Source organism: Poecilia reticulata, linkage group LG22 (assembly GCF_000633615.1).
Source record: "Poecilia reticulata strain Guanapo linkage group LG22, Guppy_female_1.0+MT, whole genome shotgun sequence".
Classification (NCBI taxonomy): domain Eukaryota; kingdom Metazoa; phylum Chordata; class Actinopteri; order Cyprinodontiformes; family Poeciliidae; genus Poecilia; species Poecilia reticulata.
Genome location: NC_024352.1, coordinates 1,661,820 through 1,677,857, shown reverse-complemented (window position 1 = coordinate 1,677,857; position 16,038 = coordinate 1,661,820). Strand labels below are relative to the sequence as shown.

Sequence of the window (16,038 nt, the reverse complement as noted above, 5' to 3'; positions counted from 1 at the left end):
ATCCATCCATCCATCCATCCATCCATCCATTTTCTTACACTCTTGTCCCCTCAGTGGGGTCGGGAGGGTTGCTGGTGTCTATCTCCAGCTAACGTTCCGGGCGAGAGGCAGGGTCACCCTGGACAGGTCGCCAGTCTGTCGCAGGGCACATATATATATAGGCTATATCTATATATATTTAAGCACACCCGTTGCCATGGCAACCTCCTGCGCTGCTCGAGCCGAGCAGAGATTACATTAAAAACATTTAGTCCGTTACGATATTAGGTTTTCAGGCTTGATATTTGTTTTGTGATCATTAATAAGCCCCTCATGAACAAAGAGGTGGTTGATTTGTTAATTTTAAACTTCTGCTCTGCTAGTTATTTTGGTAATGGAACCGAAACGCGCAGGATTGCGCAACACCTTGTTGAAATAATAATCATTGAGATTATTATTTTTGTTGGGTCATTAATTTGAACACGTTTTGGTGACTTTTTTTGTTGTTCTTTAATAAAGTTACGAATGTTTTAAGTCAGTCAGAGGAGGACGTGCTGGTCTCAGCGTCCTGGCGGCGTTTAGTTTGTCACCTGATGTCGAGATTGACTCAAAACCTTCCGCGATCGACGTATTGCACCGCTGCTCTAGCAAAGCACAAACAGTTCAGAAACAATATGAAATGAGAAAAAAGCTATTTATTAACTGATTAAGTCGTGTTTTAGATTGTTCTTGAAAAACTAATCAGTCACGGCTAATTAGTGGGTGAACTCACGGCTGCACAGTGAACCCATTGATTCTTTACAGCAGACAGCCGCTCCTCTACCCCCGCCCCCGTACCCTCAGGGTACTGCGTAGGGGGTACGCAGGACCCTGCCGTACCCCCTACTTTCACCCCTGATTGTTCCTAATCAATTAAGCTCACTACACACTTTTGTGTAAGACATCATGAAAAATAAATAAATCTTTAAACTTTAAAATTTGAGAATTTTTTTGTGTAGGAAATAATTTCAAATATTTTCTCTAAAAATATATTGTACATTATTTCTTAAGTTGATTAGAGTGTCAAGCAACTCTGCTGGACTCCAGTATTCTCAGCACTTGTAAGTAATATCATGGACTGTCTTCACAAATTAAATTCTGAAGCTTATGATATTATCATGTAAAAACTTGAACACTAAAAACCAAAATGTTTTGTCATCTAAATCATGTGAAAATATTATCTTTAAAATGCTTAAGGTAAATGCATTACATATGATTTGTAAAAAACCATTTATTGTTTTTAAATTTTTTTGCGTTAATTTTGTTTTAAAATAACTTTTTGTTGTGTGATGGAAATCATGCTTTACCTCTGATGTTGGACTAAAATGGAAACAACCATGTCCAATGTTACTGAAATAATTTCATTAGAACTACCCTCAGAAAGTGTTTCTACACAAGATGGAGAAGTAAAACCTACAAAATGTATTTTTGTTTTCTGAGAACATTTGCGACCATCACTGGAAGGAGAATCAATAATATACATTTTTGAAAACTAAAATTGCATGGCAAAATGTTTCTTCTCTCAAAGTGTTTGCATTGTGCTGTGATGGATGTAACTTGAAGCAACTGAATTCATCAGCTGGTTTGTGTCAGCAGTGAAGATGTGATTATACCTGTGTTATTAAAGTCATCCTCCTAATTTTGCATATTTATCTTTTGAGTCAGTATAAGTTGGATGTCATTCATTAGCATATTTCTGTTCATTGTCTCAGAGTGGATTGAAAGTGTACATTGAGTTCTCAGCAGGGCACATAGAAATCCATGCATTTATTTAGCTTTGTGTATTTGCTTTTCTAGTTCAGCGGGTGCACATTGTGTAAGCGTGTGTGTTTATGGTTGTCAGTCACACTGCGGGGCTAGGCTAATTAGCGCAGCTAGCATTTTGCTGTGTGATGTGGGCTGATTAATATCCTTTTAACGTCCCGTTGCTTTTAAGGCTAACTGCTGTTTCCTCTATACATCCATGCCTTCAAAACAGCCATGTTTTTGGTTGGCCTCATTAAGATGATGCATTACTAAACATAGCAGCAGCACATAGACATGCAAGCACTCAATAAGTTGTTTTTTGTCTTTGTTATAAGATGTAATATTGCAATCACTTTTGTCAATGGAAAGTTTAACATGTAAAAGTTAAGTGCCTCTTGAAACAAAAATAAACTAGATGATCTAGTCAAACATATGCTCTATGTAGCCAAAAATATTATTTCTTCTACTGTCACACACAACTATGAACTTGAGTGACATTCCTTTCTTAATCCGTCAGGATTAATATATGAGCCCACTTTTGCAGGAGAACCACTCTGAAGTGGTTCTCCTCAAGGTTCAGGGTTGAGATTATGAGATTTTTCTTTTTTACCGTTCTTCCAGAAATGCATCTGTGAGGTCAGACACTGATGTTGAGTGAGAAAGCCTGGCTCACCACTCTGCTGATGCTGATGATCTTCTACTAACCCCATTCTTCAACACCAAACTCACTCGTCCAGGTGTTCTTTTGATTTGGGGTTAAATTGAGACATATGGCTGGTATCATAATAAAATTCCCACTATCACTGTTAGTCCTACCTTGAAACTTGAAAGCTGCTCGGAGGCACCCGTCTCCTGTCTGAGGCAGGAGTTGAAGATGAGCAGCTCTGTGTCTCGAAGCCATGCCTTAAGCTCCTTGATTCGAGCCTCCAGCTGCTCCAGCAGTGAATTAGTCATTGGGGACAAAGCTAAGCGAGGACTTTCAGCAGCCACATCCTGACCAGCGACCAGCAGAGTATTCACATTTGATGACAGCTTTTGCTCAGAAGAACATGGTACTGAATGCTCTGAGAGAATTTTCTGAAAAATAACAGAAGAGAAAAAGAAAAAGGATGGATCATTAAGAAGACCTAAATGTATACATCAATAAAATACTGTGTTTCTGATTAAACACATGGCTTCATGACAGAGTAATCAGGACATTATATATAATACAGTTAATACCAGCGTTGCAGTTGAAGAGGAAGTTATACTCAGAATATTCATGTTTAGAGTAGTAAACATCTTGGTAAACAAAATTAATAAATCTGTATTATCAGTCTTTTATTATATTCTCTGTCATTAATGATGGTGCACTGTACTTCAAATACTGCCATATATAGAGTCCTCACTTTAAAAACAGCAGTCATTTTGGGATATACTTTACTATTTTTTTTATAGTGATGAAATGAAATTGTAATCCTTTTCTCCTTATAGTGAAACAATATTAGTTGAATCTGGTCTATATCCAAAATAATTTAAAATAAATAAACATGTTCAAGTTCTGATAGAGGAAGAGACCTGGCAACGCAGCGGGTGCCAGGTCTGGTTAAATGATGGTGCAGGTTGACCAGGAACAAATATGCAAAGAACGTTATTCCTGAAGTAAGACAGAGATGGACCTGAACAGAGTTTACTTCACATGATGAAGGTTTGCAAGAAGTAAAGGTTCCTACTGATTGGTGGCCTTTTGACTCTGATGTCAAAAGGCCACTATCACTGATGGTTCTACCTTGAAACTTGAAAGCTGCTTGGCCACGATCACGATCACCTAACCCTAACCCTTGTCTCATATAAAATATTATAAACAATAGTCCTCTTTATGTTTTAGAGGACAAAACAACAAGGTTTCGGGTGATTGGAGTCAAATGTGATCCTTGAACATGTATTAGGTCGAGTAAATATGCTTTACACACCAATGATATGGTAGGAACTTGGAATGTTAACACTAAAATATGTGTGTGATAATATATTGCTTGTTTAAAGCCCTCAAATTTGGTTACTTCTTATCATATTCATTTACTTTTAAGTTCAAACATCAAATATTTAAATTGATTTGGAGTTTATTTCAGCTTCACTTACAACAGAGATGTGAAGTTCACACACAATACAAAATGTTACTTTGACACAATACCTACTTAAAAGAGCTTAGAAGATTAATCATTGTTTCAAATGAAACAACATAAATATGCTTGACTCGGTGTGTGTGTTCTGCATAGGTAATTTTTCCAACTCCTTTCAATCACATGGTGAGACACAGTAAGCCTGTAAGAAAGACTAATTCCCATGAAGATTTTTGGAAGCAAACAGAATGATTGTCATGCAAAATGAGAATTTACAGCCTTACAGAAAATTTGAAGAATTTGATGAGGATTAGCTACTTCCAAAATGAAGACAAGCTAAATAACCGTCCTGTCAGCAGCTAAGTCCAGAACCAGCAGTCGCTCAACAGGAGTCAGCAAGTACAGAAATATGTTGTGGTCTATTGGTGGTTGGGTTTTGGTTTTCTCTCGTGTTTGGTTTTTGACTATTTTTTGACTTAGTTTTAAATGGTCATGTTATCTTCATTTTATTTTTCTAATCTTATTATTATTAGAAACATATTGTCTAATTAGTTTATTCCTTTATGTTTATTCTTGTCTTTGTGCTTTATGTAGAGCAGATGCATCACATGCAGAGGCTGCTGTTTTATTCCTGACCCAGACTGTCTTCCACTTCTCTCTCTGCCCTTTCTCCTGTCCAGATACTAATCTGATGAATTAATATGAATTAGCCACTAGTGACACAAAAACATTGAATAATAAAATTAAAAGTATGCTTTTCGGCTGGTTTGAAATCCAACAATAAAATCATGCCTTTGAATTGCTACTACTACTGCTCAATCCTTCATCTGAAAATAGAAAAATCATGACTCAACTGCAGACCTATTAGAACATGGCTTTGTCATAGGTTTCTTATTGGAGCAGTAGACTGAGAAGCAGCGACGTAAAACAACAAGTTGGAAACTGATAAAACAAAAATTAGTTGTCTCAACTAGACAACTTAAATATGGCTTTTTATGGAGGAGTTGCAAGTAAAAAAGTATAAACAGTTTACTGCTGTGTGTGGTAAAACATGCACTCTACCACCAACTTAAACACACCATCCCTATGGAGACATGTGAAAGATTCTCAAGCTTGTTGGATAGATGGATTGGGTTAACTAAAGGGGAATCCTTGAAAAAATGCAACAAAGATGAAACACAATCACCTCACACTAAACGAGAATCAGTAAAAAGACTTGAACACAGACACTCTATATGCACTGAGCACCAAATGTTTAGCAAAACAAATTAGACTTTACATATGCAAAGCCGGTAGAGATATAGTGCTAAGTATTTACAGCAAGATTTCAATCAAAATGTGTAAGTACTGACTCTGGGAAGCTCAGTATAAATGGATGGCCATGCTTTCTCTTCCTGCATCTCTTCCTTTGCCTGCACATTATAAGAAAACCATTGTGAATTATGTGTACTTTTGTATCGAACTATTCACTGAGTTGAACAACAAAGAGAAAAGCCCACACATGCATAAGAAAAGTGTTTATGCCAAAATTAAGAAGAGAAAAAATGAAAACTAAATCACAACTGCTTAATTTTCCTCAATATTTTAGCTGCGTCTGCATCTGCACATTCACTCTGACACTTGCTCATAAATTCTTCAAAAGGCCACAATAGTTCAGAGGAAAGACACAGGACATCAATTCCAGTTAATTCCCAATTTGCATCAAAGCAGCAGATGCCAGCACAAGCACTGATAGGCCAGTTAATATGCAACTGGGACGTCATGTTGGGATGATGGCAAGAAAGTGACTAAAGAGGATGTCAGCACAAAAGACTAAATAAGCAAAAGATCTTCACGTCTCAGAATACTGATTGAAAAAGAATAAATTGACAATAAAAGTAAAAATGAATCAAGGAAAACTACTAGTAAAGAAAAAGCCAGAAAAGTGTTCATAGAAGATTCATTGGGGTAAGTTGGGATTCAAAGGGAGACAGGATGAATAAGATAGTYCCATCATATGGTACTGTCTGATACAAGATAATCAAAAAAATAAAAGCACGAGACAATAGGAGAAGCACCATCCAACAAAAGTTAAAGCTGCAGTATAACTTTTATAAAAATATGTTTTTTTACATACATTTTAAAATTGTCAACATGATATAGCATGATAATATGAAAAACATTGAGTTCCTCTGCCTTCTCCCTGTGATACTACTGCCATCTGCAGAAATCCACTGATTGGTCAGAAACAGCCAATCAGAACCAGGATGAGGGTCTGTTACTTTGACTGACAGAGGCTCTGCATTTAGTAAGGAGGCGAGGCAACAAAATGTATTTGAGGTAGGTTTAATTGGGAGGTCCAGGTCACCATAACACCGACACCCTTCTCACGATGAAACAAAGAACATTATACCTGAGGCAAGTTTCACCACAAACAAGAAACAAACACTACTTACACCAACCTAACAAACAATAAATGATCCAACAAATATTTACATGCATGCAAATTATTAAAACTAAACTAATCTAAGGTCAATCAAAAAATAAATGTAACTAAATATAAATCCTCGGAGCATTACCCCTCTTTGTCTCCCTTTCTGCTCCACCTTGCTGAGACACACCCAGAAAGGCAAATACTCAAACAATTAACTCAAATTGAACCAATCTAAATCAGAAACAAACTGACATTTTCCCCCACGTTCTCTGAACAGAAAAGATGGCCAGTCTCCCTGCCCAAAAAGAACGTTCACTGAATGTCACAATGTAACTGAAATAAAGAACTGATACAAAACACATTTGGACTGTAAATAAATAACATAATATCAATAATCAATATGGAATGGAACCCCTGGTCTCCATCACAGGGTCTTAGCACTGTCAATCAGGCTCACGTACGCTTATGCCTTCCCCCTCGTGTGCTAGCTTTTGAGGATATAACTGTTACTGCATGCTTTGGACATAATTATCTGGTTTTGTTTTTGTCGTTTCTGGGGAACACATGCTACAAACACATCCAGTGACGTTCTTGATGCACTGACAGCTAACTCCTTAATTTCGTCGAGGCTTTGTTTACTTTATTCATATTGTGGTAGCATTAATATTTTAATAGGCAGCTGACATGCATGGACACTATGCTCCTTATTGTAGGTAGTTGGTATGGATCATGAGGGTGTAAATACAGTAATAACACCGTAGTGATGCATTCTTTAGAATGTGTGGTTCTTCTGGCTCACCGTCTCCATTCTCCTCCTCTGGGTCAGACTCTGACTCCAACATGAGAGGTTGGATGGACAAGTCTTCTGCTGCTGACATCTTTAATAAACTTGGGCATAAAAAGTTTCTCTGTTGGTAGATAATCGGATCGCTGCTATTAAACTACAAAAATGGCCAACTAGGGTGGAGTGGAACGTTGTGCTAGTTATTTTGGTAATGGAACCGAAACGCGCAGGATTGCGCAACACCTTGTTGAAATAATGTGCAAAACGAGTTGCTCTTAAAAGAGCCTCAAAGCAGAGGTAAAGGAGACCAGAACATGAGTGATTTACCTGTGAAAAGGCAAGATTTAAAAGCATGACATGTCCACTTTAAAAGAAATTTTACTTTGCAATGTAAAGCCTTGGAATTGGGCCTCTTGTTTCTTTAAGAAGTTCCTGCTCTTTCCAACGCTCCTTTAGCGCTTCATGATAACAGTTACTGTATTTTTCAAGCCTTTAAAAACGTTTCACTGATAAGTCATTTGTATGATGAGCTCAGCTAATTCACGGTTCCACCAGTTGTTTGCTAATTGCTGCTGCTGCTAGTCTGGAGGAGCTGAGTGGGGGTGTCATGGGAGACAGGTGGTCTGTTTTGAGAAAACTCAGCTTGTAAACTGCAGCTTCAAGGGGAAGCTTCGTCAAAAAGGCAGCACTCAGTTACACCACTCCCTGAATGGTTGTCGTGGGATTTCAAGGATTTCTCAAGCATGAATTAAAGAATCAAGGCAACACTCCAGGTATTTTGTTGTTGAGAGACTAACATTCTAACACAATTTAAAGCTCAATGGTGTTTCTGGGGAACACAATTATGTATTATTTTTACATAATGCTGCTCCTCTAAAATCAACAGATTACAGGTAAAACAAAAGTGAACATCTCTCTGCAAGACGTGATCTAGAATCCAAACCTTAGTATATCTTTCTGTAATGCTAAGTCACATATGTTTTGTGATGATTGTAAATGTGAGCTGCAATGTTGGTCTTGACAAAAGGACAAAAGTTTTGAGTCGTAATGTGATGTTTTATCCAGTGGAATCACAGATCACATTTCAGGACTTATAACAAATATTGAATCAATTAGAAATATTTTGTCTCTCTATGGTATGATGCTTTCTAGCTTTCTGTTCTCAAATGTTAAATGAACCCAAGACACCATCTGCACAAAAACCAAAAAGCCCTGTTTTAAAAAACACTAAATTCATGTTTCCTTTTTATTCCGGTTATTATTTTAAATTGCTGTTAAATAAATGCACCGTAAATAAAATACAAAAAATCCTACATTTCTCAAAGTTAGAGAAAATATAATTAACATTTTTGTATCACCAACCAGGGTATTTTTGCATGTTGGTGACAAATTGACAAATATATCGGAGTCTGAATGAGTCCAACTGTTTCCTCAACAGTAATAGAAGTTTAATCACAGTCTGGTTATTGTTGCGGAAACACACACAGCAGAAAGGAAAGGATGAGACAGAGAGAGAGAGAGAGAGAGAGAGAGAGACTCGCTGCTGCTGCTGTTTAATTTCTAAAATGAAATCGGTCTCAGAGAATTTGATACATATGTTAATGTACACACATACTCCCCAAAACTTTGAATATGTGCATGAGACAATTATCTTTGTGTTTGACTATGCATGAAAAGTAATGACACACATGCAAACACATGCACACACACACATATGGTGTTCCATACTCCATTGTTCCTCTCTGTTTGTGTGGCAAGAATAACTTATGTTTCATTTTAACCTCCAGTTGAAGCATTCCCTGTCACAGATATAAAATACACCGCCACTTTAGCTGACATCACTCATAGGCCAGTGAACAGCTGGAGAAAGAGGCCGGTCAGCTGAACAAAGAAACAACAAACAAGCATGGCAGCAAAGAATGTGCAGAAGAATGAAAGAATGAGCTCTGTTCAGAAAAACCAGCAGCTGATTTTCTGTTGGGCCAATTGGAGAGCTGGAAAACAGAAATATGCTTTCTCCATTATAGCCTGGTAAGCTCACGTTATAGTACAACGTTATTAGATATTTTATATCTTCCTAATAATATTAATGTGTTTGTCCTTTTGTGGGTATTACCTCTAGTTGCTGCCATGTGTGTGTGAGGTTGTGTATTTTTATGTGTAAGTTGCTTGGTAGTTCAGTCCCACTCCTCTTCAGACTGGCAGCTTGCCTGAGCAGACTCGTCTTCCGGCTCTCCATCAGCATCAGTTCGGCCAGGCTGCTCTGGAGAGGAAAACACATGTAAAACACAGAGAAACTTTACATGTTGTTTTGGTATTAATGTCTTTCACATTCAATTCTGGATATTAACAGCCTCATTGGGTTTACTAAAAAGGTATATATTTTGTATACATTTATTTTTTATTATTCACCGTTTTGTTTTATTATCATTTGCAGATGATTTTAGGACGACATGTTCAAGGGACTGGCAGCAGATTTCACTTTACATGCATAGACCACATTATGATAAAAACTGCTGCAGAGGTCAAAACATTAATTGATGGCAGGATGCTGAGTGTTTATGGAACTGTTTCTTTTCTTGAATAGACATGGCTTTGCATCTCAAAGTCTTGTTGAATAGCTCACTTCTGTTTATTCTGGTTTGTGCTTTTGTACCAAGTCAGATGGAAGAAAATAGTAAAACTTTTAATCTCTGGAATCCCTCTTCCAGAGAAACCATGTTACACTGCTGCCTTTCCTTCCTTTGTACTTGACAACTTACAGCATTTTTACAAAAGAGCCTGTTTTAAAATCAAACAGAACTGCAATTTATTTCACATACATTGTGACTAACGTCTAACATCATGACAGTTTTTGAACTCATAAACTGCCACCATGCTATATACATCCTGTTAGTCAGATAACTAGAGAAAGTTTCCTTTTCTGGTTATCTTGGTTTTAGATGCGTTTCAGATTTTCTCCCTTTCTGCTCAACTCAACCACAGTCAGGTTAGAGATGTAGAAGTCCACAGAGGCCATATGACAATATGCAATGGTCAAATCATGATATCACTGAAGCCACAGCCACTGAGAACAGGTATTGTAATGTTTTACTTTGAACAGTTCCTAGCTGACGCTTGTGACCTCATCAACATGGAAGATGTGTTGGTGTAACTTGGTTCTTTTTCATCCCTACTGACCGCCAGAGGGCGGTGCTGAAAGCACTGAATGTTCCCTTCGCGCATGCGCTGTTCGAGCAATAATATCAACGGAGTCACAACTGTGACATATCGGATGATCAATCAGAGGCTATATAGCATGATGTTATCCGAGGCTCTGTTCCTCTTTTCTTCTCGCGTGCTGTTCGCTTCGTATGGCATCAGCCCTTTTGGATTTCTGAATCTTTTCGCCGTCGTTGGACGACCGACTGCCTGTTGGCCGGAGTTGCGGTGTATCGCCCTCCTAGGGCTGCGACGGATCTTCATTTAAGGTGCTGTTTGTTGGTGATGACAGCATTTGCGCCTCCTCTCCCAACTTGTAGTCTGCTCTGTCTGCCTGTGGTGGGACTCGCTTCAGTTTTTGGAAATGGATAGCTCCCACTGTTGTTCGGATTGTGGGGCTGTGCTTCAGGCAGATGATGGTCATGACCTGTGCCCTGCCTGCCTCGGGCATGATCACCTGGTCAGATAATCCCTGCATGAACTGCAGCTACATTCCCCATGCAGTGAAGGTGGCTCAACTGGCTCAGTTACGCCCCGAGTGTGGAAATGACCTTCCACCTTCTGGGCAGGTGGCCGCGCCTAGGCGCTCTAAGCGCAGAACTGAGGCCACAACCTTGTAAAATCCGGCTTCTATTTAAGCGGAACTCACAAACACACACAAGGGGGTTACTTCTCAGGCATCAGGTAAAATATGTTACACCAGTTAAATTGTCAACAAAAATAAATAGTCAAACCACTCAGAATGAAATTTTGTTTGATTTTTAGCCACCACGATTTATTACGAAAAACCACAGACTAAGAAAATAATCTTCATCTTGTTGAGTGAATCAGTAACCAAAAATTACTTAAAACAAGTTTAGGATAGATTTATTTCATTCCGTTCATGTCAGTAAAGAATCCCACATAGATAAATGCAAAACTCACGATCCTTATTACTGCGAATATTGTCCGCAAAAGAGTTCCATATCCTGGCAGCCTTTCGCCCTTTTACTCCAAAGTCCCAATCCAAAACGAAAAATCCAACACGTCGAAAAAACCCTCCCCAAAAAATTAGAAAAAGGAGTGGTACCACCCAAAATCCCCCAAAAAGAAACGTAAAGTCCAGATCTCACCGGGAATGTCTTTCTTTTCCTCCCCGGGGGCGATCTTTCGATCCGCCGGCGTCCTCTAGCCAATTGGCGTCCTCTCGCACCTGGCGGCGTTTCTTGGGTGCAAGCTCCAATCCAGCTCCTAAAGCGCTCGATCCGCGGCGCTTGGGCGAACCTTGATTGCTGTTTTATCTCATTCCTTCGATTTGTAACTTATTCTAAACATTCAATCAATTCAAGTCTCCCGCTGCACGGACCTGACGGTGAGCGTCTTCCTCTCTGATTGCGCCGCCCCGCGCCGACGCACACGCCCCTTTTTATACATTAATGTCAGCCACACCTAAACCCAATATGACCTGCCCAAAAATCAGCTTTAGAAATGGAAATACGGAATATTTTTTTAACGAAATAACAACAACTGTTATACAACCCATATAATACATTTACCTTTCAATGTATTTTATCCAGGAAAAACAAACAAACCGTGGTTATGTTACAACCTCTGTGGCTCCTTCTAAGAAGAGGCGAGCTAAGTCTGACCAGGGTCTTTCCACAAAGGTTGAGCGATTGTCTGCAGAGTTGGCGGAGATGAAATCCCTTTTTCAGGCACGTCAGGTGGATGCTCCCCTAACTGGGTTTCCTTCCCCACCTATGCCAGAGTTGGCTGTGGAGGATGATGTGCTGTCTTTGGCTGCCTCTGCCTCTCACTTTGGGAATGAGGAGGAGGAGGCACAGTCGTCTCGCGCTTCGGAGACTGACTCACGCTCTTCATCTCAGAGTGCTGATAGTGGGTCTGGTGACAGCTCAATGCGGGACATCATGCGTATGGCCTTGAGACAGCTGCAGTTGGATGCCCCGCAAGTGGTGGAGTCCGCTGCTGGCAGTGCCTTTTTCAGGCGTGGATGAGGCCCTGCTCCCTTTTCTGTCCCTYCATCGGAGGAGTACCTCAGGGAGTTGCATGCTTGTTGGCGGGACCCTAGAGCCTTTTCACGTCTCTCCACAGATGGTCGGGTGTTGGCAGCTATGCATGAGTCAGTCAAGGCAGGCTTGGATCGCATGCCAGCTGTTGAACCTGCTGTTGCTGCGCTCATTGTGTCCCCAGATGAAGCCCTGCGTGATGATGTTCGGTGCCTACGGGCTCAGTGTCGTTTACAAATGACTTCCTCTGTAAGGCGTATAATGCTGGAGCACGTGCCGGCCGCCTTGGCAATTCCTTGGCGCACCTGAAAACATGTGGCGCACCTTGCTCACATGTTTTCCCCATGTGCTCATATGTCTGCCCCACATGTGCTCAGGATACCAGTGGGGCAGATGCAGCTATTGGCTTTAGCGATGCAGCGCTTCAGGCCTTTGCATTGATGTCCAGGGAGCTTGGGCGTGTGATGTCTTTTCTGGTCCAGGGTTGCCGACAGGTCTGGCTGGCTCAGTCCACGTTGACTGAAACATGCCGCAGGACCCTCAGCAGTGTTCCTGTGGTGCCGGGGGAGTTGTGCGGTTCTGCTGCCTTGGAAGCGCTGGAATGAACCGTACAGGCGTGGCAGACTAGACAACAGCTTTCAGGCTTCAGCAGAGGTATGCCCCCTCCTCATCGTAATCCAAGGCGCCCATCGACTGGCCCCAGCATTCGGCTGCTGCCTCGGAGTGTTGTTCGGCCTAGTGGGTCTTACCCTTGTGATGTAGAGCAGAGACCCAGCAGGGACTTCGTGAGCTGGTTCGCCAACCGACCAGACACACCCGGGCCGCAGACTTTGGCTGCCGCCCCCCCAGGGCCCTTAGGGGCCGTGGGGAGAGAAAGTGAGGCCACCAGGCCAGCCGTCGGATATTTTTCTCATCAGCAGCTCAGTTACTGGGCTGCTCTTGCTGTGGATCCATGGGTGGTTGCCACTCTGACCCATGGTTACTGGCTACAATTCCAACGGCGGCCTCACATCTCACACCAGATCAGGGTGACCATCATTGCCGACCCGGTGAAAGTGCAAGCCCTGGACCAGGAGCTTTCCGCCCTCCTGGCCAAGGGTGCAATAGAGGCAGTGGAATGTTTGCGGCAACCCAGAGGCTACTATGCAACATGAATAGTAGCCTGCCAAAAAAGACAGGTGGATTTCATCCCATTTTAGATCTCAGGGGACTCAATCAGTATTTAAAGGTCCTGCCTTTTCACATGCTCACGACAGCAGAGGTTCTGTGGGCAGTGACAAAGGGAGAATGGTTTGCATCAATCGACCTTACAGATGCGTACTTTCATGTACCTATTGCGGCGGAACATTGTCGCTTTCTCAGGTTTGCCTATCGGGGTTGCCACTGGCATTTCCGTGTGCTCCCGTTCGGCCTCTCACTCTCCCCAAGGGTGTTCACTCGGTGTGTGAAGGCGGGCCTCTCTCCTCTGTAGGCCCGCGGCATGAAGGTTCTGCCATACCTCGACGATTGCCTTCTCTGCGCCCCGTCTCGAGAGCAGGCATCTCGCGATGCCAGTCGCCTGCTCGCTCATGTGTCCCGGTTGGGCTTCACGGTGAACTTGGAGAAGAGCTGTCTCATTCCATTGCAGACAACCACTTTTCTTGGGGTGCTTTTGGATTCTCTCTCTATGACAGCCTACCCATCTGTCCAGAGGTTGGACAACATTCTCCGACTGGTGAGTCGATTCAGGCTGGGCAGGCAGCTTTCTTACATCGCTTTCCTGCGGCTGCTGTGCAAACTAACATCGGTTACTTGGGTTGTGCCCTTAGGTCTGCTGTCACTGCGCCCTTTGTAGAGGTGGATCAACAGCTGGCGCCTGGATGCCAGGCTACACAGGCATCGCAAACTTGTGGTAACTTGGCCATGTCTTTGTGCCCTGAGTCCATGGAGAGACAGGGCCTATTTGTCCAGGGGTGTGTCCATGGGGGTGGTTGTGTATCGCAGATGCCAGCTCCATGGGATGGGGTGCTGTGTGGCAACCCAGGGTGGTTCACGGCCGCTGGTGTCCACAGGATCGCTCCAAGCATATAAATATGCTGGAGCTGCATGCTGTGCATTTGGCTCTCAGGCACTTTTTGCCCCACCTGCAGGGGAGGCATGTCCTGATTCGGTCAGACAACACCTCTATTGTCTACCACATCAACCACCAAGGTGGCATCAGGTCAGCACAGCTTCTGAAGGAGTCCCAGGATCTCCTGGAATGGGCATCTGTTCACCTATCCACCCTGCGGGCGGTGTACTTGCCAGGGCTGCACAACCAGGTAGCAGACTCCCTTTCCCGACGGGTGCCAGCTCCGGGAGAGTGGTCCCTCCACAGCAATATAGTCCGCCTGATCTGGGACCTTTTCGATCAGGCAGAGGTCGACCTGTTCGCCACAGAGGAGTCGACTCATTGTCTTCTATGTTTTTCCCTTACAGGGACAGCCGGTGCACTCGGCCAGGACGTCTTGGCCCATCCTTGCCCCCTTGGCCTCCTATATGCCAAGGAGTTATCGAGGAGGGCCACAGGATGTTGCTGGTGGCTCCATATTGGCCGGCACGGCCATGGTTCCTTCTACGGAGTCTGTGTCACGGTGTCCCATGGTGTCTTCCAACCAGGAGGGATTTACTGTCTCAGTTGGGGGGTCAGATATAGCATCCCAATCCTCAACGTCTCCGGCTGTGGGGGTGGCCACTGGGAGGCTTGAACAGCAGCTGACTGGGTATTCAGGTCCTGTCAGGCACACTATTTTGAGTGCCAGTTTATTCTCCACTCATCAGCAATATGAAAACAGATGGCGTCTGTTTTCCCGGTGGTGTTCTGCCCGTAATGCTGATCCGGTCACCTGTCCGGTACCCACTATTTTGGAACTCTTCTGTCTCTTCTTGATAAGGGACACTCTCCTTCGACACTTAAGGTATATGTAGCGGAGGCAGAGGAAAGGTGTAGACCCACTGGGTGTTTATTCAGCAACACTGATGTTGGTTTACTCTGCTCCACAGCAGCCTCGGGTGTGAGCAGCAACCTTTTATCGTCCACTACTCCTCCCATTAACAGACCCACCAAGAAACAGAGTAAAAACAAAATGCATGAACACAGCAGTGTGGGTCCATCAACCACACTGGTAGTGTATGTAAGTATCTTTCTTCAGCTGATACTGATATTTGTTATAGATCAATTTCCTTGAAAATCTGGTTTTCTGTTTCCATTGTTTGCTTCATATTTGCAGTGTGTTGTATGAGACTAGACATTCTGGGTATCTTTCTTCAGTTTTTGTATATTTTTCTGTATTTCTTTGCTATTTTGTTTATAGCAATGACATTTTTTCCTTACTTGAAATGCTATGTTTTCACATCGCCATTTTTCTTGTTCTTTAAGTAGATGTTCTATCTTTAGTAACTTTACTGTAAAACTGTCCATCCCGTTCACTTATGTTTGCCTAATTCATCCAGCTTTTTTCCATGTGTTTCCATCCGTTCCCTCTCGTAAATCCTGCAATAGCTCCATCTTTTTTTACTTAATTTTCTGCCTCTCTTTTTTTCTTTCCCTTCTTTTCATTTTCTGCATCGATAGCTACTTGATTCTACTTTTCCCTTGTCCTTTATCATTAACGCCTGTGCCTGTTTGAATATTTAAATGTCTCTGCTCTGCCTGCATTTGTGTGTGTGTGTGTGTGCGTGTGGGGGTGCGTGTGTGTGTGTGTGTGTGTGTGTGTGTGTGTGTGTGTGTGTGTGTGTGTGTGTGTGTGTGTG

At 42.2% G+C, this 16,038-nt stretch overlaps 1 protein-coding gene across 6 annotated transcripts in view; it reads right to left on the bottom strand.

The window, feature by feature from the left end:
• akap6 (A kinase (PRKA) anchor protein 6) overlaps positions 1–16,038 on the bottom strand; it is a 241,143-nt gene that overhangs the window by 41,650 nt on the left and 183,455 nt on the right. For all 6 annotated transcript variants that reach the window (XM_017302463.1, XM_017302464.1, XM_017302461.1 and 3 more), the window contains 2 exons: positions 9,177–9,323; positions 2,581–2,841 (listed from right to left, as the gene is read on the bottom strand). In XM_017302463.1, the coding sequence (XP_017157952.1) occupies positions 2,581–2,841; positions 9,177–9,323 (408 nt within the window). The remainder of the gene's footprint in view (positions 1–2,580; positions 2,842–9,176; positions 9,324–16,038) is intronic.